The 20,887-nt window shown below is 35.7% G+C and overlaps 1 protein-coding gene, 2 long non-coding RNA genes and 1 pseudogene across 6 annotated transcripts; all 4 read left to right on the top strand.

Moving 5' to 3' along the window:
* The first annotated feature begins 4,756 nt into the window (after positions 1–4,756).
* LOC148585241 (uncharacterized) lies at positions 4,757–18,901 on the top strand. Of its 4 annotated transcripts, none has more exons than XR_015912089.1 (6): positions 4,757–4,997; positions 5,111–5,197; positions 15,517–15,576; positions 15,785–15,846; positions 15,982–16,068; positions 18,814–18,901. It is a non-coding gene; the product is annotated as an uncharacterized LOC148585241 (long non-coding RNA). The 4 variants fall into 4 exon arrangements; XR_015912091.1 differs by having other exon boundaries at positions 15,785–15,842; XR_015912090.1 differs by lacking the exon at positions 15,517–15,576.
* Positions 7,866–12,088, top strand: LOC148585242 (uncharacterized; annotated as a pseudogene).
* LOC132186504 (uncharacterized) lies at positions 14,070–14,481 on the top strand. The gene is made up of 3 exons (XR_015912068.1): positions 14,070–14,179; positions 14,279–14,371; positions 14,446–14,481. It is a non-coding gene; the product is annotated as an uncharacterized LOC132186504 (long non-coding RNA).
* On the top strand, positions 18,896–20,211 carry LOC132181686 (eukaryotic translation initiation factor 4E-1-like). Its single transcript, XM_088516394.1, has 4 exons — positions 18,896–18,982; positions 19,066–19,191; positions 19,828–19,893; positions 20,005–20,211. The coding sequence occupies exons 2-4, from the start codon at positions 19,075–19,077 to the stop codon at positions 20,053–20,055; spliced, it is 234 nt and encodes a 77-aa protein (XP_088372520.1). The 5' UTR covers positions 18,896–18,982; positions 19,066–19,074; the 3' UTR covers positions 20,056–20,211.
* Positions 20,212–20,887: the final 676 nt, after the last annotated feature.

Raw genomic sequence — 20,887 nt, forward strand, 5'->3', positions numbered from 1 at the left:
TTTTGTGAAATCACGCTCTCGATATTGCTGATACAAGAGCACATTCGAGGCATGAAATGTGGTATATGTTTTTTCTAACATATCCATATCAGTAACTTTTTCTCCACACAATTTTAATTGTGAGATAATTTTAAAGAGTTCAAAGTTATAGTCACTCACACTCTTGAAATCTTACAACCTCAAGTGCATCCAATTATAACGAGCTTTTGGGAGGATAACTGTCTTCTGATGCTCGTATCTCTCCCTTAAATTATTCCACAAGATCAAAGGATCCTTTACCATAAGGTACTCAGTTTTTATATGCTTCAGGCATATAAAATTAGAAGACATCATATTCATAGCATTAGTATGATAATATTCTAGTTCATATAAACCTCACATGGATCATAATATGCAAATATTATAATATGATTCTTAAAACACTAAAAATTTCTAAGCATATGTTAGAATGTTAATTAAGAAACTAGATAATAAGATTATTAAATGTTAAAGAAACTTACAATGAATTGAGAATACCCTATGGATAGCTTTTGATGTTGAAGATCAAAAGAACACAATAATTGGCTAAAGCTTCGTGCTGATAATATGTTGTAAAATCAAAGAAAATGACAAGATAAGATAAAGAGATTGCAATATGTGAAACTAGTTCTTCAAGAACTATGTATGATTCTTCTCTATTATTGTGTATTTTACATACTACTCAATACTCATTTTTATAAGCATGGAATCATAATGGGAGGTTGAAGAATATGAAAAGGTAGTACATGAATCAAAAGGCTACATTAATGTATTCCATGAATGTTATAGCAATTCTAAAAGATGACATAAATGTGTAGAATTTTAAGAAATTGAACTAAATAGTCATCCACCAAATGCATGAATACATTCATAACACCATTAATGTTTTTATTGGCATTTTTTTTCTTGACATCGTTTCTTTGGCACCCTTAAGGTTTGTGTCGAGAATAAAAAATTCACCACGTAAAAAAGAATGTCAAGAATTTCTATAAATTTCTCGTCGTTTCTCAAAATGCCCCAAATTTTCGCGGTGTTTTGTGAGAAATGGCGAGTTATCGTCATTTTTTTTCGCAAAACGCCGATAAAAGTTTGAGGCGTTTTCTGAGAAACGAAGACAATTATTTCTATGTAATTCGTGTAAAACATCAACGGCAATTTATGGAAAGCACCATTAATTATTTATTTAATTAAAAAAATTTGGGTATATATATCACGCCAAGAAACTCCCTCGACAATCTCCAAATGCTGCATTCTCCAATTCCTGGCATTGTTGGTCACAATTATCGTCAAAGATGCATGGGCCAGACGACGTTTGGCTTCTAAGCTCCTAGTTAATTTCCTACACCAGAGTGTGCTATTTATATGAAACATTACAACAAAGAAAAAATCAAAGTGTATTAATGATGGACCTTATAAAGGCATGTACAGAAAAAAGAAAAACATAAAACACAATCTTTAAAAAAATAATAATAGTAATACTCAAGATATGATTATTCCGTATTAAGTAGACTATAGCAAACAATGTGGCATGTGAAGCACTGATTAATATGATTTGTTCTCTAACACTAAAGGATTTGACATGGTTAGGTACTAATAAGGCCATTAAGAGGATTAAAGATAAAGTACGAAACTAGAAGGTCAAGTTCTTCTCGCAAGCTGGGACTGAAAGCCATACATAGTTCAAGCAATCCCCACCTAAAGTATGAGCTAGCAGCTATTGTCTTTTAACTTTCACCCACTCCATGTAAGTAAATTAATGGGATGATGCAGAAGTTCTAGTGGAAGCATAAGGAGAATAATTCCAAGACACTACAAGAAATTTGGTCATTAGCAACCAACTTATTAGCGGCAACCCCAAAGTTGCCGCTAATGAGGGATCATTAGCGGCGACTTTTAAAAGTCGCCGCTAATGAGAGGCAATTAGCGGCAACTTTATCGTCGCCGCTAATAGCGGACGCTAAATACCAAAATAGTTGATATTTAGCAGCAACACTAATAGCGGCAACATGTGTTGCCGCTATTTACTACCCATCAGCGGCCACCTTACCAAGTTGCCGCTGTTAGGCACTTCGCCGCTATTTAAACACAATTAGTGGCAACAATCCATTGCCGCTATTATGAGCGCAACAGCGGCAACTTCAAAAGTTGCCGCTATTAGAGGATCAATAGCGGCAACTTTGGTAGTTGCCGCTAATCGTCCTGACAAAAAACAAATAAAAAAATACTTGTCCTAATAGCGGCAACATAAAGTGGCCGCTATTAAGGGCCTAATAGCGGCAACGTTAAAAGTTGCCGCTATTGGAGGATCAATAGCGGCAACTTTGGTAGTTGCCGCTAATCGTCCAGACAAAAAACAAATAAAAAAATACTTGTCGTAATAGCGGCAACATAAAGTTGCTGCTATTAAGGGCCTAATAGCGGCAACTACCAAAGTTGCCGCTATTGGAGGATCAATAGCGGCAACTTTGGTAGTTGCCGCTAATCGTCCAGACAAAAAACAAATAAAAAAATACTTGTCCTAATAGCGGCAACATAAAGTCGCCGCTATTAGGGGCCTAATAGCGGCAACGTTAAAAGTTGCCGCTATTGGAGGATCAATAGCGGCAACTTTGGTACTTGCCGCTAATCGTCCAGACAAAAAACAAATAAAAAAATACTTGTCCTAATAGCGGCAACATAAAGTTGCCGCTATTAGGGGCCTAATAGCGGCAACGTTAAAAGTGGCCGCTATTGGAGGATCAATAGCGGCGACTTTGGTAGTTGCCGCTAATCGTCCAAACAAAAAAAAATAAAAAAATACTTGGCCTAGTAGCGGCAACATATTGTTGCCGCTATTAAGGTCCTAATAGCGGCAACTTAAAAAGTTGCCGCTATTTAGAGATCAATAGCGGCAACTTTGGTAGTTGCCGCTATTCGTCCAGACAAAAAAACAAATAAAAAACTACTTGGCCTATTAGCGGCAACTTTCAAGGTGGCCGCTATTAAGTGCCTAATAGCGGCAACTTTAAAAAGTTGCCGCTATTGATCCCTCAATAGTGGCAACCTTAGTATTTGCCGCTATTTAGCACTGAAAAAAAAAAAAAAAAAATTAATTAATTAATTAATTAATTAAATTTTAAATATTGGGACAATGCTAGTGACCTTACATATATAATAGAAAAGATTATTTACCAAAAATTCACCTCCAATAATATGTCATTATTTCTTTTATATTAATTATTGGTGAATTTTTTCTATTTTCTATTCTTATTTTTTATAAAAAAATCAATATTTATTTTTTCCTTTTAAAGAGAACAAATTCTCGTATTAATTATTATTGAAGTTTTCTATTTCTTATTCTTATTTAAATGTTTGATCGAACAATCGACCGATCTTGGTGAATTAATTCAATTGATCGTGATAGGATCAAATGATCGATTGATCAAGGTGAATTAGTTCGATTGATCGTGATAAGAACAAATGATTGATCGAACATCCAATTGATCCTAATGAATTAGTTCGATTGATCATGATAATATCAAATGTTCGATCAAACATCCGATCAATCTAAATGAATTAGTTCGATTGATCGTGATATGTTTAAATGATCGATTAAACATCCGATCGATCCTAATGAATTAGTTCGATTGATCGTGATAGGATCAAATGTTCGATCAAACATCCGATCGATCTAAATGCTTTAGTTCGATTGATCGTAATATATTTAAATGATCGATTAAACATCCGATCGATCCTAATGAATTAGTTCGATTAATCGTGATAGGATCAGATGTTTGATCAAACATCTAATCGATCCTAATGAATTAGCTCGATTGATCTTGATAGAATCAAATGTTCGATCGATCTTACTAAATTAATTCGATTGATCGTGATAGGATCAAATTATCGGTTAAACATCCGATTGATCCTACTGAATTAATTCGATTGATCGTGATAAGATCAAATGATCGATCAAACATCCGATCGATCCAGGTAAATTAGTTGGATTGATCGTGATAGGATCAAACGATCGATCAAACATTTGATCGATCCTAAGGAATTAGTTCGATTGATCACGATATGATCAAATGATCGGTCAAATATCTGATCGATCCTTGTGAATTAGTTCGATTGATCGTGATAGGATCAAATGCTCAAATAAATATCCGATCGATCCTAATGAATTAGTTCGATTGATCGTGATAGGATTAAATGTTCGATCAAACATCCGATCGATCCTAGTGAATTAGTTCGATTGATCGTGATATGATCAATTGATAGATCAAACTGGATATAATTGAAGGTTTGTAAGCTTTTTATATTATCTTAGTACCTTAGTTATATTGATCTTATATTATCTTTGGATTTTGTATTATTTTATAATTAATTATAAGATAAATATTAACTTAATTATTTTTATCATAAAAATTTATTAAACGAAATTTTTTAGTTAATAGTATAATAATAAGAACATATTACAAGAGAAAAATTTTAAAAAAAATAATAATAATAAATAAAAAAATATTAAAAAATTGTAAGTATAATTTTTTTATAAAAAAAAATACCTCAAATAGCGGCAACATACTGGATCGCCGCTATTTGAGATAATTAGCGGCGACTGTAGTCGCAGCTATTGAATGTACCAAATAAAATTAGCGCCATCTCTGAAATTGGCGCTAATTTTCTGAAATTTTCATACAATTTTTTGTTTTTGTTTTCTGACTCAAAGTTCCAAAATCACTCTCTCTCTCTCTCTCTCTCTCCTATATTGGAATTTCCCTCGGCGCACTCGTCACTGGTGTCGGCCACCTCTCTCTTTTCCTTCCGATCTGATATTTTCCCCGTTCCCTCCGTCATCCATGTTCGGATCGTAAGCTAAAGCATGCCCAGCGAGTTCGGCGAAACCCATTCGTAGCCAAATTTTACCGGGTGAACTCAAAATACCCCCCCTACAGCAAGTTCAGACAAACATATCTCGCCATTTCTTTTCTTAATTCCAGGTCATTCTCTCCCTCTTCGCGCAGCTCTGTTTGGTTCTATAAAATTTTGTTTGTATTCCTTTTTATGCGTCTTAATGGCCTTACAGTCTCTGCGATTTGGTGTTTGATTTTAGTTTTGGTTGACACTGCGTTGCTGCTCTGCAAAACACCGGTGGGAACACGACAAAAATACCAGTCCGCAAAATCTCTCTCTTGTAGTGGTTAGTCTTCAGACGTTTTCTTGCCATTGGAAGTCTCTCTGTATTTAGGGAAATAGGAGATTTTGATGCTTTTCTTTGTTTTTATTCTTTTCCAATGTTAATATTTGATTTTTGTCAGTGGGTTTGGTGAATCTGAGGGGAATCAGATTATCAACAAATTTGCAGTGAGATCACCGTCGAGTTCAATGATTGCTCTAAATAACTGCTACTTTCATGCCCTTAAATACACCACCGCATGTGAATTGTGTATTGACATTCCATGTAAATGCTGTGGAATATCATGTGATTTGTTTTGTTTTGGCAATTACAATCATGTGTTCTTTGATGATGTTACTCTGCTTTTAGCTTCGGGATTCAAACTTTATCCTACACATAATCTGCAATATGATTTGCTAAATAGGTTCAATCTCTGCCATCATTGCTTTTAGATTTGCTATATGATTTGTTATTCAATTTTTGAAGCATCATAATGGATGCAAGCCCTAGAACTTCAGTCTAGGTATTCACATATTTAATAAGCCAACGAGAATCCTCAATTAGAAGCTTAGCATTGGCAATTCTTTTAGATCAAGACTTTGAAGAATTGTTAACCCTTGACAGGATGAAATCTCATGGATACTCTCAGGGCCTTTGCTTGCCCGTTTGCCTCCAACATTTGGCAAAGCCTTTTCAGGGCTGAAAAGCCTTCAGACCTAGCTCAATTTTTAACCAACAACTGAGCTGGCATTGATGAAGGTGTTTATACCAAAACTCAACAAATCATTCTTACTCTAGGCAGGGTAATAAATGTGTAGGGCATCTTTGTAGAATGTAAGAGTAATCACTACCAAGCCTTTGAGTAAAGAATTGTATGATTGAGCTCACTTTTGCCTATTCAGCACCAAAGCATATGTTTTACTTCTTAGTGAGTTGAATGGTAAGTTCAAACTAGACGCATGCATGCTAGGATGAACTGAAAAATAGACACCCTTCCTATAGCACCCATAATTGAGGATTAATAGAGATTTAATATGCATCAACATAACATTTTTGCCTTCTGCCCAACTATAGACATCTCATCTAATTCCTAATGATATATGACTTCAAATATCTCAATCGACAGCCCTTCTGCATTCCTTATTGCATTTTACTTTCAAGCCACACAAAAGAAAACCTCCAATATTTTTGAACCTTTGATGACCAAATGAACTTAAAAAATGAAGAGAAAATGCTTTAAAAACACAGAAAATCAGTTATTTACCTTCCATGACTCAGGGTGGTAAAGCAAGCTTTTTAAAAAAGAAGAAGATCCATTATCACAAAACTTTCTGCATTCTTAGAGAAATTTGAGTGTAATTAATAATGAGTATGCTGAAAGTAGTGGAGAATATAGGAACTGATTCCCTATGAAAGGCCGAAAGGTCTAAAAAGTCATATCATGATATTTTAATAACCCTTTTTTTGATCTGATCATCAAGTTTCATTTACATTATTAAATCTATCACAAAAATCCGTACACCCCCTCTAAAAAGTGCTTCTTTTAGGTTTGTAATGTGATCTTAACATATCAGTCTACATAAGTGCCTCACTTTTCACTTGGGGTTAAAGAATGAAGATTTAGAATTAAGGCCGTAAACGAATCGAATTGTTCATAAACCGTTTGCGCATTGATTTTTGACTTGTGGGTTTGGAATTACGCATACAATATGTCTATTTAATTGTGATTTTAAAGGTTACAAAAAAGAAATGAGTCTTCATGTTAGCGTTACTCGTTTATTTAAGGAAAGTAAAATGCAATAAGGAATGCAATAAGGAATGCAGAAGGCATTTTCATGGTGCAGAAGGCATTTTCTCTTCATTTTTTAAGTTCATTTGGTCATCAAAGGTTCAAAAATATTGGAGGTTTTCTTTTGTGTGGCTTGAAAGTAAAATGCAATAAGGAATGCAGAAGGGCTGTCGATTAATAGATATTTGAAGTCATATATCATTAGGAATTAGATGAGATATTTTTATAAGTTGAAAATAGAAGAATGACTCTTTTGGACAAATCTGATGTGTCTTTAATAGAATAAGCAAAGAATGAAGATGTATTTTTTCCCCTAAAAGTTGGATCAACATAGGTGCTAGTTTTGCTCATTCAAATTCCATGGCTACTTATTGCATTAATTGTGCTCAAAGACAAGAAACTTCATCAAGGAAAAAGTAAAAATTGTTACAATATGTCAAGGAAATATATTTTAATCATTACAGATAATTGCATGACAAATTACTTAGAAGCATATACCTGCTGTATTTAATGCTAAAAGAAAAAAATAGACACCAATGCAATATACTACTATATTTATCCAGAAGAGTGTTCCAGTTGAACTGTATCCTACATTTTCAAGAACTGTAGAATGGGACAATCTGTAAGCCCATATCAATAACAACATTTAGCAAAAGCAGGACCACACAAGGAAGAAGTCTAGTTCAACATGCTACTCCCAGACTGGTCAAAACATAACTTTTTGTATTGGAGAAGCAAGATTTGCTACATAAAATATTTTTTTTATATATATAAAATAAATATGTCGATGAAGCAGTAGACTAGCTCTAGAAGAAAACTAGGAAGTAATTATGGTATTTATGAGATGTGGGAAAGAGTAGAGAGCAAAGCAGAGAGTGGTTGAAACTGCAGATTAGCAAAAAAGGAAGGAATGGTTGATTGGAAATTCAACAATTGAGGAGTTCTTCAATGCCTTCAATAGTCTACCATCCGCAGTAAATGAAGAGGGAGTGAAAAAGAAGAGTGTTTTAAATTACTTCCTTCCCAATAGTCAAAGCAGCTCTACTCTGTAAAGAAACCTGCACAATTCTTGAAATACTCACACCCATCTTAAATAGCTTTACGGGTTTTTAAGATCTTCATTGAAGCATTATTTTGCCTATAAATTGAAAGTATAATGTTTTGATTTGGAAGCTACCCATATCGATTTTCTTTCTTCTTTTTTTGTGTGTGTTTCTGTCCATGTTCAAATAATACAAGAGATTGCTTCAGTGAAACTCATTTTTCATATGTTTGCTTTTCTTTTTCTTTTTGTTTTGTTTATTGGCTGTGTTTCCGTATCTTCTTTTCTTCTAGGTTTGTTTTTCATAGGCACAAGGATTTACAGTTTATCCATCTCTCTTTCTCTTGTGTGTGCTTGGGTGAATGAGCATCTGTCCCAACTGTTTTGTAGGATTGTTCGAGCCTTTTTGGTGGAAGAGTTCTACGATTCTGTGAAGAGAAAACACATAGAACTTGGGCTTTTGCAAAGAACGAAGACTCTATTGACAATCCTTGAAGCTCAAGTAAGGCTGCTAACTTGATGAATGCTTTAATTTTTATTAGCTGTGAAGTTCTGCAGTATGTTATATTGTCTGCGCTTGATTAGCAACTTCACTGATAAAAAGATTTCTTTTACACCTAAATTATTGGCATTGCTTGGATGTACCTCTCCCCTACTCACGCATGTTACCCATGTCTTTCATATGATTAGACATATGATTGATCCTAAAGTAAAAGCTTTTATATATGCAAAATGAGGATAAAGTTGCAGATATGTCATTAGAGCAGATATGTCAAAATGAGGATAAGGTAGCTATGTAAATAGTAGCCTCCTACCACTCCTTTTATGCACCATCTTTAAACTTTACTTGTAGCTATATTTACTACATATGAGACACAGGATATAAATATGGTAGAGATCCCCATATGATTCAAGTCATCCCCATATAAACATGTTGAGAGATTAATCAGATGATACTTTGAGGATTAAACCAAAATTAAGTTACAAACTAAAATAATTAATCAGGTGTCCCTATTGTACAACAACCTCTTGGGAATAAAAAAACGATTAAAGAACTTAAAGAGAAGGAAAGTCAATTAATAGGATCTCACTATTGTAAGCCTAGCTAGCTCCTAAAGATGGCAAAAATGATTGAAAAGATTAAAGAGATCCAAAATATTGACATGAGAGGGTTTGACTAAGGGTGGAACTATAATTTTTTGCGTGAAAAAAACAATACTCAAAAGGAATTGTTTGTGAAGTAAAAAATTAGTTTGGGCCACTTCATAGAAAATATTATATTTTTTTAAAGGACTTCATAAGAAAATAGTCATAGTACTAGTATGAGTATTAATAAGTAAGACTTATTATTACTTTGCATATATATCTTGAATCTTGTACTTAAAAGCTTTCATGAGTGACTTATAAATCTGAAAATTTGATAATTGTGACAGAAAATTAAAACTTCTCTAAACACGCCTGTGATTAAATGTAGGTAAGGAGTAACTTGTGATAGTGAATAGAGATGGATAAGAGTTGGATGCAAGAACCTACTCGATGTTCCGATCGATATCTAAAAGGTGTTGAAGAATTCCTTAGAATGGCGCGTCGATGTGTGGATGTAAATGGTATTATGAGGTGTCCATGTCGTGATTGTGCAAATCGATATTTTCGTCATATTGAGTTGGTGGAGAGTCACTTGTATGAACATGGAATTGATCGCACATACACTCTATGGATATTTCATGGCGAAGAAGATCCTTGTGGTATAAACGTGACTGCCAACTTACACACTGATACAAATGTGAGGATAGAGGAGGTTGATGAGATTGAAGAATTGTTAGGCGATGTTCAAATGGGGACATTTTTTGAAGCCAACATAGGTGAACCCTCTACTACTCCAGGTTTGACAACTAATAGTCACGAATATAGAACCCCTTTCGATCGATTATGGGAAGATGGCATGGGTGGACTTTATCCAGGCTGTAATAAATTTACAAAAGTAGCTTTCATTTTGAAGATGCTTCATATAAAGACAATTTGCAACATGAGTAATAAGGCATTCGATATGATAATTAAATTGATAAAGGAGGCCCTTCCTGATGGAGACACATTGCCACACTCGTACCGAGAAGCAAAGCGATTTTGCCGAGACTTGAGTTTTGGTTATGAGTCGATACATGCATGCAAGAATGATTGTGTGCTTTTCTGGAAGGAACATGCTGATAAAGTAAAATGCCCAACATGCAACACTTCAAGATGGAGTTGTGTTAAGGGTAGTGGCAAGAAAATTCCTCAAAAAGTCTTGCGGTATTTCCCAATAAAACCGAGGTTGCAACGATTGTTTATGTCAAAAGATATGGCCAAACATATGAGGTGGCACAAAGATGAACGAAAAGATGACGGCAACACTCTAAGACACCCAGCCGATGGTCTTGCGTGGAAAGAGTTTGATAAAGAACATGAATGGTTTGCTCGTGATTCCCGCAATGTGCGACTTGGTTTGGCAAGTGATGGTTTCAACCCATTTGGTAATATGAGTACCACATATAGCATATGGCCAGTAGTAGTAATGCCGTACAATTTACCTCCATGGATGTGTATGAAGGATCCAAATATGATATTGTCATTAATTATCCCTGGTCGTACATCACCTAGAAACGACATTGATGTGTATTTGCGGCCTCTAGTTGATGATTTGCATGAATTATGGAATGAAGGTGTAACCACTTATGATTCTTCGACTAAAGAGACATTTCAGTTGCATGCAGCATTACTATGGACCATAAATGATTTTCCTGCGTATGGGAACTTGTCTGGGTATTCTACAAAGGGAAAGTTGGCATGTCCGATATGTAACAAGGATACAATGTCTTATAGGTTGAAGTATGGGTTTAAAGAGTGTTACATGTGTCATCGTAGGTGGCTTCCTCGAGACCATGTGTGGCGCCAAGAAAGAGAATTGTTTGATGGTACAGAGGAGCATAGATTGGAACCTGAAGAAATGTCTAGAGATCAACTGTTGCAACAACTAATACATGTTGAAAATGTGCAGTTTGGGAAACATAGTGGGAACAAGAGAAAGAGTCGCACAAGTGGTGTTGATCTAAATGTGTCGAATTGGAGGAAGAAAAGTATTTTCTTTAAGTTGCCTTACTGGTCAACATTGAAACTACAACACAATTTAGATGTCATGCATATTGAGAAGAACATATGTGATAGTATCTTGGGTACATTGATGAATATTCCTGGAAAGACAAAGGACACAGCCAATGCACGAAGAGATTTACGTGAGATGGGTATACGTAAAGAATTGCACTTGCAGACAAATGGTGCCACAACCACGATGCCACTTGCGGCATATACTTTGACAAGAGATGAGAAGAACCGGTTATGTGAGTGGCTGAAATGTGTGAAATTTCCTGACGGGTATGCGTCTAACATTGGTCGATGTGTGAACAAGCAACCTGGCAGGATATCAGGAATGAAAAGCCACGATTGTCATGTCTTTTTACAGCGCTTACTTCCTGTCGCAATCCGTGGAAAATTAACGCCTGAAATAGAAACAACATTGATTGAGATGGGTAATTTTTTTAAGCAGTTGTGTGCACGTACATTAAAAGTAGATATTTTGAAGCAAATGAAGGTTGACATTGTCGTCATTCTATGCAAGATGGAACAAATATTTCCACCAGCATTTTTCGATGTTATGGTCCATCTAGCGGTTCATTTACCTCGAGAGGCTGAGCTTGGGGGACCAGTACAAAACCGTTGGATGTATCCAATGGAAAGGACGCTTGGTAAACATAAGAGGAGTGTGCGGAACAAAGCGCGACCGGAGGGTTCAATTGCTGAGACTTATTTAGTTGATGAGTGTTTGACGTTTTGATCAATGTATCTTCGTGGGATTGAGCCAAGATGGAATCGTGAAGAGCGAAATGTTGATGGCTGTCGGGAAGAAACGGAACAAGGCCTTGATGTGTTCTCTCAGCGAGTTCGACCGTTGGGTGCGGCAAAATATGTGACACTTGATGAGAACATTTTTGCAAGGGCTCGATGGTATGTGCTTAGCAACTGTAAAGAAACGGCTTCATACTTGCAGTAAGTGTATAATTGTGGGTTTCTTACGTTATGTTCATTCATGACACTAGATGATTACTAACAACATACACTTTTATATGCAGTGAACACTATCAGATAATTGAAAGGGAAGGCGGCCATGACATTGAGAAGAAGCATGAGGCCACATTTGAGCGTTGGTTTCGAGATAATATATATAGTGGTGGGCGTAATGCAGAAAATGTCTCAGAACAATTATATCATCTTTCACTTGGGCCTGATCGTCAAGTTAGATCGTATAGAGGTTGCATTGTGAATGGGGTTAGGTTCCACACAAAAGAATGTGCAGAAACTCGTACTACCCAGAACAGTGGAATTGTTGTTAAAGGTGGGTACAACACGTCAGACGATGAGTACTATGGTGAGTTGAAGAATATTTTTGAGTTATGTTACCCGGGCCGAAATTGGGTGTATCTATTTGAGTGCGATTGGTGGGACACTGGGAGTAATACGCGGGGAATAAGAAAGGAACAAGGTTTTACAATTGTGAATACTTCTCGTAAATGGTATGAATCCGACCCGTTCATATTAGCATGCCAAGCTGCGCAAGTGTTTTACTTGAATGATCCTAAATTGGGTGGTAGTTGGAAAGTGGCGCAAGTGTTGACCAATAGAAACACATACTATAATCCAACAGTGGTAGGGGAGGATAGTGACAATGATGACCAAAGAACCAACAATGAGGTATACCAAGAAAATGAATGTGCTGGGGGTAATATTGCCATTGTTGAAAACTCTACTATGTTACGTAGAGATGATTCGACAATACCTATTGATGAATTATATGTGCAACTTGATGCAAGCATGTTCATTAACGATAACCCTTTGATTGAGGAGCATAATACTAACTCCGATAATGAAGAAGAGTTAAGTAGCAACTATGATACAGATTCTGAACACACAGAGAACTCTGAACACGAACAGTCATCCTCAAGCAACAATGATACAGACTATGAGACAGAATGACCAAGTACGAATTGGATTAACATATTGTATGAAGCTTTGCACTTATATTTTATTTTTGGTTTTTCTTTTTTTAAAAATTGCCCACTTATTTGCAATTAACTAAATTAAGTATATGAACAATTTTTTTTGTCCAAACCATTTAACATGCAATATTATGGTTATATGATTGATCCGCATTTGTTTTGTGTTATTTGCAGATCTATCATAGCAACTAAAAATGGTGATAGGCCAAAGCCAAGGTCATGGCCGAGTTCGAGGCCAAGGTCGAGGCCTGTGTCATGTCGAGGACCATGACAGGCCGAGTCTAGTTGATGCAGTTGACGATATGGACATGCTATCAATGGTGCCCCTCGACTCGGCGGAGGCCCATCCTTCTGAAGAGCCTTCTGATCACATACACTCATCAGGATTTGCACCCACCGCAGGCTGTAAGTGAATATACGGTCTTTTTCTTATTACTTTGTTGCTTACACTTTGCAAACTACTTCACTAGATACAACTAACTGCGTTTCCATATTTTGATTAATAGCTAGCACATCCATTAGACGGCCAAGGGGTAAAAACAAGAATTTGAGGTCCAATGCTATGATAAATAAGGATGGTCCGCTTACTTTGGAATTCGATCCTAAGTATCGGGTACCTGTGGTTGAAAATGCGGCGTCGTGGTCAAGGATAATTTCGACAATTGTGTGGGATCATTGCGACCTCCATTATGATTGTTGGAGCAAGGTCCCGAATGTAATGGTGAAGAACTTGGAAGAACGTGTAAAGGTATAAATTTGATTGTGTATGTGTATTATGTCGCTACAAATAATGTGACAAACATTTGACAATTATTTTCGAAATTACTATGTCTCAGGGTAAGTTTGCTTTGGATATGGGGTTAAAGAAGCATAGGGATTGCTTAAAGTATCAATTACGTTTGGCCTATAGGAGACATCGCTCCAATTTGCACTTAGATCGCTACAAAATTCATTTTGTAAATGTGAACAGCAAGGATTTGGCAGCGGTGGCCAATGCTAAACTTGAGGCGAGGGCCAATGTTCCAGAAGGTATTTCTCCAGAACAATGGCCTGCTATATGTGATTCATTCGAAACCGTCTCGTGGAAGGTAAATGTATCTTATTCAAATAAATAGTCAATTATTATTTCTAAGATTTGTATTCAGTTATAAAAAATGAAATGAATATGTTTGGTTGAATTTTTGCAGGAAAAATCTGAGCGAAATAAGAAAAATAGAGCAGAGATGCAAACAAATCATACCGCTGGCACCTCGTCATTCGTCAATGTTATTCACAAAAAGGTAAGAATATATAGTTTTAAGGTTTTATAGTAATGTTCTTCAATGTACCAGCTAATTAGGTGTATTATGTGCAGGCAAAGATTACTAAGTCCATACCCAATCCCATAGAAATCTACAAGGAAACACATGTTAGAAAAAAGGATGGAAGATTTGTGAGTGACTACGCTGAGAGTAAATATGTAAGTGAATGAAATGAGTACTCATGATGAATATGTCTAATGAATTTGCATGACTTATTTAGTTGAGGTTTATATGGCTTGTGCAGGATGAAATGAAATCAATAGATTCCTCTAACTCCGACAACATCAGCCAAGAAGACATTGTCTTGAAGGTGCTAGGTGGACACCGCTCAGGACATGTTAGAGGACAGGGTTGTGGTGCCATACCTATCCGGTCAAATTTCTCATCAACACAACACCATGATGAATGCTTGGCTAAACAACTAGAAACTGAAAAAAAGCTAGCTGAATCACTAGAGAAATGTGAAAAGTTAGAGGAAATGCAAGCTACTATGCAGCAATCACAAGCTGCTATGAAGGCTGAAATGCAGGAAGCACAAGCTGCTATGAAGGCTGAAATGCAGGCTGAAATGCAGGCATCCCAAGCTACTTTGCAAGCACAAGTGAATATGCTACTAAAACATCTCGGAGGGTAAGAGAATTTTGCCTGTCGCTTTATTTTTATTTTTATTTATTTAATTTAACACACACATATCAAGCAATTGTTAGAAAGATCATTGATTATGATATGAATTCTATTATTCCTAGGCTTGGAGCGAACTCTCATGGATCTCAAGCAAGCGAAAGCAACGTTTGAGGGAGCTTTTGTTGTATTTTGTTTAAGACTTTGTTTTGATATTATAATGATTATAACAATTTTAGTTTGTATTAGAGGATAAGAACTTCAATTAGTTTTCTGTTTAAGAACTTGGAGAGAGCTCTTGTGTGTACTTTGTTAAGAAGTTGTCTTAATATTATAAAAATTATAACAAATTTGGTTTGTGTTAGAAGGTAACAACTTCAACTAGTTTTTTGTTTAAAAACTTTGAGTTAGTGAACCTCTCTTGACATGTTTATCAAGTTGAGTAAACATTGCAAGAGAGTAATATTGTTATATAACAATATTTCATTTTTAAGTGTATACAGGATGGCACGAGTGGAAGATGTGCAAGGAGTTGTGGCGCTAAAGGACTCAAATAAAGATGGGTACGTTAAATTCAATTTAATACTAGAATAGTTCATAACTTATGGTTTCAGGTAACAATTTAATTCTATTTCTCCTATGCTTGGATCCTGGGAAAGAGTAACAATTTGTCATTCAATTACCAAATGACTTATGGTTATTTTGAGCTTGTCATTCAATTACCAAATGACTGCTGTTTACAGTTGCATAACCCTTTTTTTTTTTTGATAGCTGAACGGGTTGAATCTGCTGTTCAGGGCCTGAGAGAAGAATTTGGGGAGCAGCATGTGTGGGTACCTCCACAGGGACTTTTGAAAATTTTCTTCTGTTTTTGCTACCACTGTCATTTTTCCCTTAATGTTTTCTCCCTGGCTTAAGCTGTTGTTTTACTTCATGCTGCTGATTCTGAATCACTCCTTTCTTCACAGGGTACTAAATGTGATGTTAAAGACGGACAGGATGTGAAGGATTTAGTTGCATTTGCACAAGGAGAACTGAAATACATTGACATATGGGTATTAATTCTAGATCTTTTCCTCTTTGTTACTCTATTTGCTTAATGTTAAATTCTAGTTATTTCTCTTAAGCTGGTTAAAATCATGGGTTAGTTTTTCTTGCTGATTATAAATTTGTGCTTGGTGTTAAAAATGATTTTTAGCTGGATATTTATGGGTTTACCGGATAGTTTGAGATTTATGACTTATTCGTATATAATGACGCATGCTGCTATCTATGGGTATAGGATTACTTGCTGAATGACATGAAGTTAGCCTGAACAGTCTTTTGAACAGTTAGAGGAGCATAAATCTTTCGAATAATCATGAAGAACTGAAAGATGATAAGTCATAGTCTAGCAAAATAATCGGTCAAGAAAATAATTCTTCAGCTAGTGGTCCTCCGTATATGCTCTGTTTTTCATGGTATTGAGTGGGATTGTATTTTTTTTTTTTTTCTTCTTTCTCTTAGGAATCTCACAGTCATGGATTAGGTGTGTGTTTGATTATGTGTTTATATACCTGTTGGGCCTCTCCACCTACAAACTTAAGCTTTTGGGTTAATGCTTTAACATGGTATTAAAGCTCGGTTTGTTTGTTCTTGGACTCCATGTCAAAGGCCTGTTTATCTTTGTTTTCATTTTGATTGGGTAATTGGACGAATTTGTCTCTGTTTGGAATGTTAGTGTATCCACAACTCTTGATTGCGTGTGTGCTTTATATGGGTTAATGTATTTTGTTGGCCTCTTGAACCACTAGTTTAGCATTTGGTTTAGATGCTTTAAAACTTTCAATTTTGCCCATTTTGGATCGATGCTAAGATTCAAATTGAAAACCCACTTGTGAATGAGTTCATCCAAAATTGCTCTTTTTCTTTTTTCTGTTACTGTTTTTTAACTTTTGATGTGCTACTTTGAGCAGATTTAGTTCTGTGTTTACGACTTACCCTATGGTGTTGAATTTTGTGTTTTTTATGTTTGTTTTAGTTTAAAGTTCTTGGGTGTGTCAAGTGGTAGAGACATTGTGCTTCGGTTTAAAAGAACTTTGTTTAAGTGAATTTGGTAGGTTTTTTGCAAATAGTTGAATATTGCATTCAAAACCCTAATTTAACAAAATTTCTGGTTTCATATGAATCATGTAGTTGAATTTTCTTTTTTTTCCTTTTTTTTTTTTTTTCTTTTTTTTATGGAGTATTACATGCATCTGTAGAGTATTCTGTATATTTGTGCAGATACTGGTTTTTTATTCAGTTAAATGTTGGTTTCATACTTTTTTGTTGAGATTGATCACCGTATGGTATCATATTCATGTCTATATGTGGTTCTTGTTATTTATGTGCCATACTTTATAGTTGACTGAATACACTTTTGGTCCCTGAAATTCAGAAATTTTAATTTCTCCCCCTCTAACAACTTTCTCCCAACTATATGTACATCCATCTACTTGCACGTCATGTGATTTTAAGAGAAGCAAAACTTTGTGAACTGCACCTACCTCTATTATTTTTGAGTCAGTAGACTTTCTTCATTTGTTTGCTAGGGCTGAAATCCATAATTATACTCTTAACCGTGGGATTTTTTTCCTTAATCGTTGCGGTGCAGGGTGGAACTCTTTCAAGTTTATAGATACATCAATTGTCATGGACCACTAAAACATCAACTATATAGACTTATTTTAAAAAATTATCAAATATTGAGACAACGCCTTTTTGCTTTTTTAATTTTGGGGATCCCGGTGGGAGGGGGGTTTGAATCAAGTATTCTTTCTTTTTCTTTTTTTGATGAATATTTAGTAACCTTTCTTTTTTTTGATGGATGATTTATATAAATCATCCATCTTATAAGGTTTTTATAAGTAATAACCTTATTAAGTGTAAACACAGTCAAATTTAACAAATTTTAAGTGCATGTGTGTGAAACTCCTTTTTCTTTAATAATTGCCCTGTAATTGTTCATTTAGGTGAGGAGGGACTTTGCTTCTGACTCCTTGAAGAAACCAAATTTGCATTACATAGATGAGAACCAGCCTATACAAATGTTTGTTTGTTGGAATCTTCCTATTGCCAGAATCTCTTGGGAGCTTGCTCTTACTGCTGCTTCTTCTAGCCTCACCTTCACCATCACTGCCTTCTCGCATCATAACCTATTTTCCTTATCTCATGCAATAGAGGGAACAAGACTGAAAAGCCCAAACTGAGCTCAACAATTTAATACTTACCGATACAGAGGCTGTCCTGCCTGTACCTCTGTGAGACAGAGAGGGGATGTTAGTGTTTCTTTCCCTTGAAATTTGACAGTATTTTATGTACTTCGTTGTGGGAGTAGTTGGCTTCATTTCTATACCTCTCTGCTAAACATTAGCTATTTGTCTTAACCTGTTTGATCTAGTACTTTTTCTTTCCCTAAAATAAATTCTCTTCTATCTAGTACTTAAAATTCGTTAACAATTCCCATACTCTCTGTCGAAACAAATATAGGTACCAATTGAATGATGGGAACCCCCTTCCCCCTTTTCTCTTTGGTTTTGGCCAGAGAACCCTATTTCTCTGCACATGTATAAAATGAAAATGGGGCCTGAAGACATGGGAGAATATCATAGCATCTCATTGCATCTAAATTTTTTGGCATAGTTTGTATGATTATGATCTCGAATCTCTGCTTCCGTAACTGCTGATTTGCCTTCTTGAACTATCAATGCCTCTGGTCTCTCTATCAATCTCCTCAAAATAACTGACAAATTTGCCTGGGCAATTTATTCCTTGCACAGTGTTTACAATAATATTCATCATCCAAGCAAGTTGGGTCACGGAGCAGACATCTATTGTTTTAAACATAAAATAGAGCCAAAATGGGAGGACCCTGTTTGTGCCAATGGAGGGAAGTGGACTATAACCTTTTTTAATAGAGGGAAATCTGACACTTTTTGGTTGTATACGGTATGTTTCAGACAATCTTTGTAAGTTAACACTGAATCAAAAATTCTTTGTGGCATCTAATTTTCTGAGTGTGCTGATACTAGTTGCTGGCAATGATTGGAGAGCAATTTGATCATGGGGATGAAATTTGTGGAGCAGTTGTCAATGTCAGAGCTAGGCAGGAAAAAATAAGCGTGTGGACCAAGAATGCTACAAATGAAGCTGCACAGGTAACTTTTTTTGAAGCAGATAAACCCACCAGCCTTCATCATACTGCCTTTATTATTTGTCCCCATTTTTATTTTATTTTTTTGACCCACAAGAAAACTTTTCATACTTTGTCTCCCACGTATGGATACTATATCACTGAAGCACATTAATTTTTGCTTTTGTTTATATGAGCACAACATGGATCCTTGGTTTGTATTTTACTGTGGCTATTCCTTTATTGCTCCCCTTTAATGCCCCACTTAGATTGCAAGAAGGTAGAGGAAAAGAAGGGAAATTTTATATGTGCACGTTGGAATGGTTATCGTATGACTCAAAATACTTGATACTAAGTGGAGCAATTGGGTGAGCCCATATGATCACTTGGATTAATCTATTGGACACATTTTATCTTTTCCCATTGTTCACTTTTTTATTCATGGGTTCTATATGAAATAATCCTTTGATTCTCGAAGATTCAAGTGAGAGGAATAAGAATTGATTTAGCTTCCTTAGATCAATTTAAGAAATTTTCATGGATTTCACCTGTAAACAAGGCCTGGTTGAATTGCTGTTATTGGTCATTTTTAGCGACTGTTTTTATTCTGATTGTAAAAAGGCCTGCATAGCATCTCATGCCAATTTTTTTTTGGCTGCAGATGAGCATTGGGAAACAGTGGAAGGAGTTTCTCGACTACAATGAGACGATAGGATTTATATTCCATGTAAGGATACTTTTTGGAGAATGTACTTAATTTGTTTTCCTTTATTGGCTCTCACCTCATTTATCATAGGTTATGGGTTTTGTAAGTAATTTTCTGGTCTTCCTCCTTCAGGATGATGCAAAGAAACTTGACAAAGCTGCCAAGAATCGGTACACAGTATGATTGATGTGTATGCCAAGAGGATGCAAGATGTTTTCTGGTTGCTGCCTCATCCTAGATACCATTCTAGGGCTTGGTCTGATGAGTTGTCCCTGCTTTGGACTATTTTCCATTTTGTGAAAGAAATTTACAATGATAAGCTGAATTAGACTTCCTTAATTTTGGTCTTGGATATGCATTTTGCCCTTAATTAAAGCCAATTATCCACCCTATGGGATTGATTTCCCCTAGGGGCCTACGGGAAGGTTTACCAACGGTCGTAATATCGTCGATTTCATTGGTCTGCATTTTGCTCTTTCTCATTACATTATTATTATATTATATGGTACGGTTGCCAAAGTATGATATATATATATATATATATGTGCTTCTTTTTTTTTTTTTTCTTCCCAATAGCGGCGACCCTTAGGTTGCCGCTATTGAGTTTCTATTTTTTAATTCATTAGCGGCAACTCCTAAGTTGCCGCTAATTACAAACAAATAGCGGCAACTTTCAATTGCCGCTAATGATAGAGGAATAGCGGCAACTTTAAGTTGCCGCTATTGACCTTTTCCATTTTTTTTTTAATTTTCTTACTATAGTCGCCGGTAATACTGGATAAATAGAGGCAACTACGGGTTGCTGCTAATGATAGAGCAATAGCGGCAACTCCAAGTTGCCGCTATTGACTTTTTTTATTTTTATTTTTTTAATTTTCTTATATCATTAGCGGCGAGTTTATGTCGTCGCTAATGACATACAAATAGCGGCAACTTTAAGGTTGCCGCTAATGATATACAATAGCGGCAACCTTAGAACCATTTTGAACCATTTTTTCCGGCAAAAAAAAATGTA

Source organism: Corylus avellana, chromosome 5 (assembly GCF_965113065.1).
Source record: "Corylus avellana chromosome 5, dhCorAvel1.hap1.2, whole genome shotgun sequence".
NCBI classification, from domain to species: Eukaryota; Viridiplantae; Streptophyta; class Magnoliopsida; order Fagales; family Betulaceae; genus Corylus; species Corylus avellana.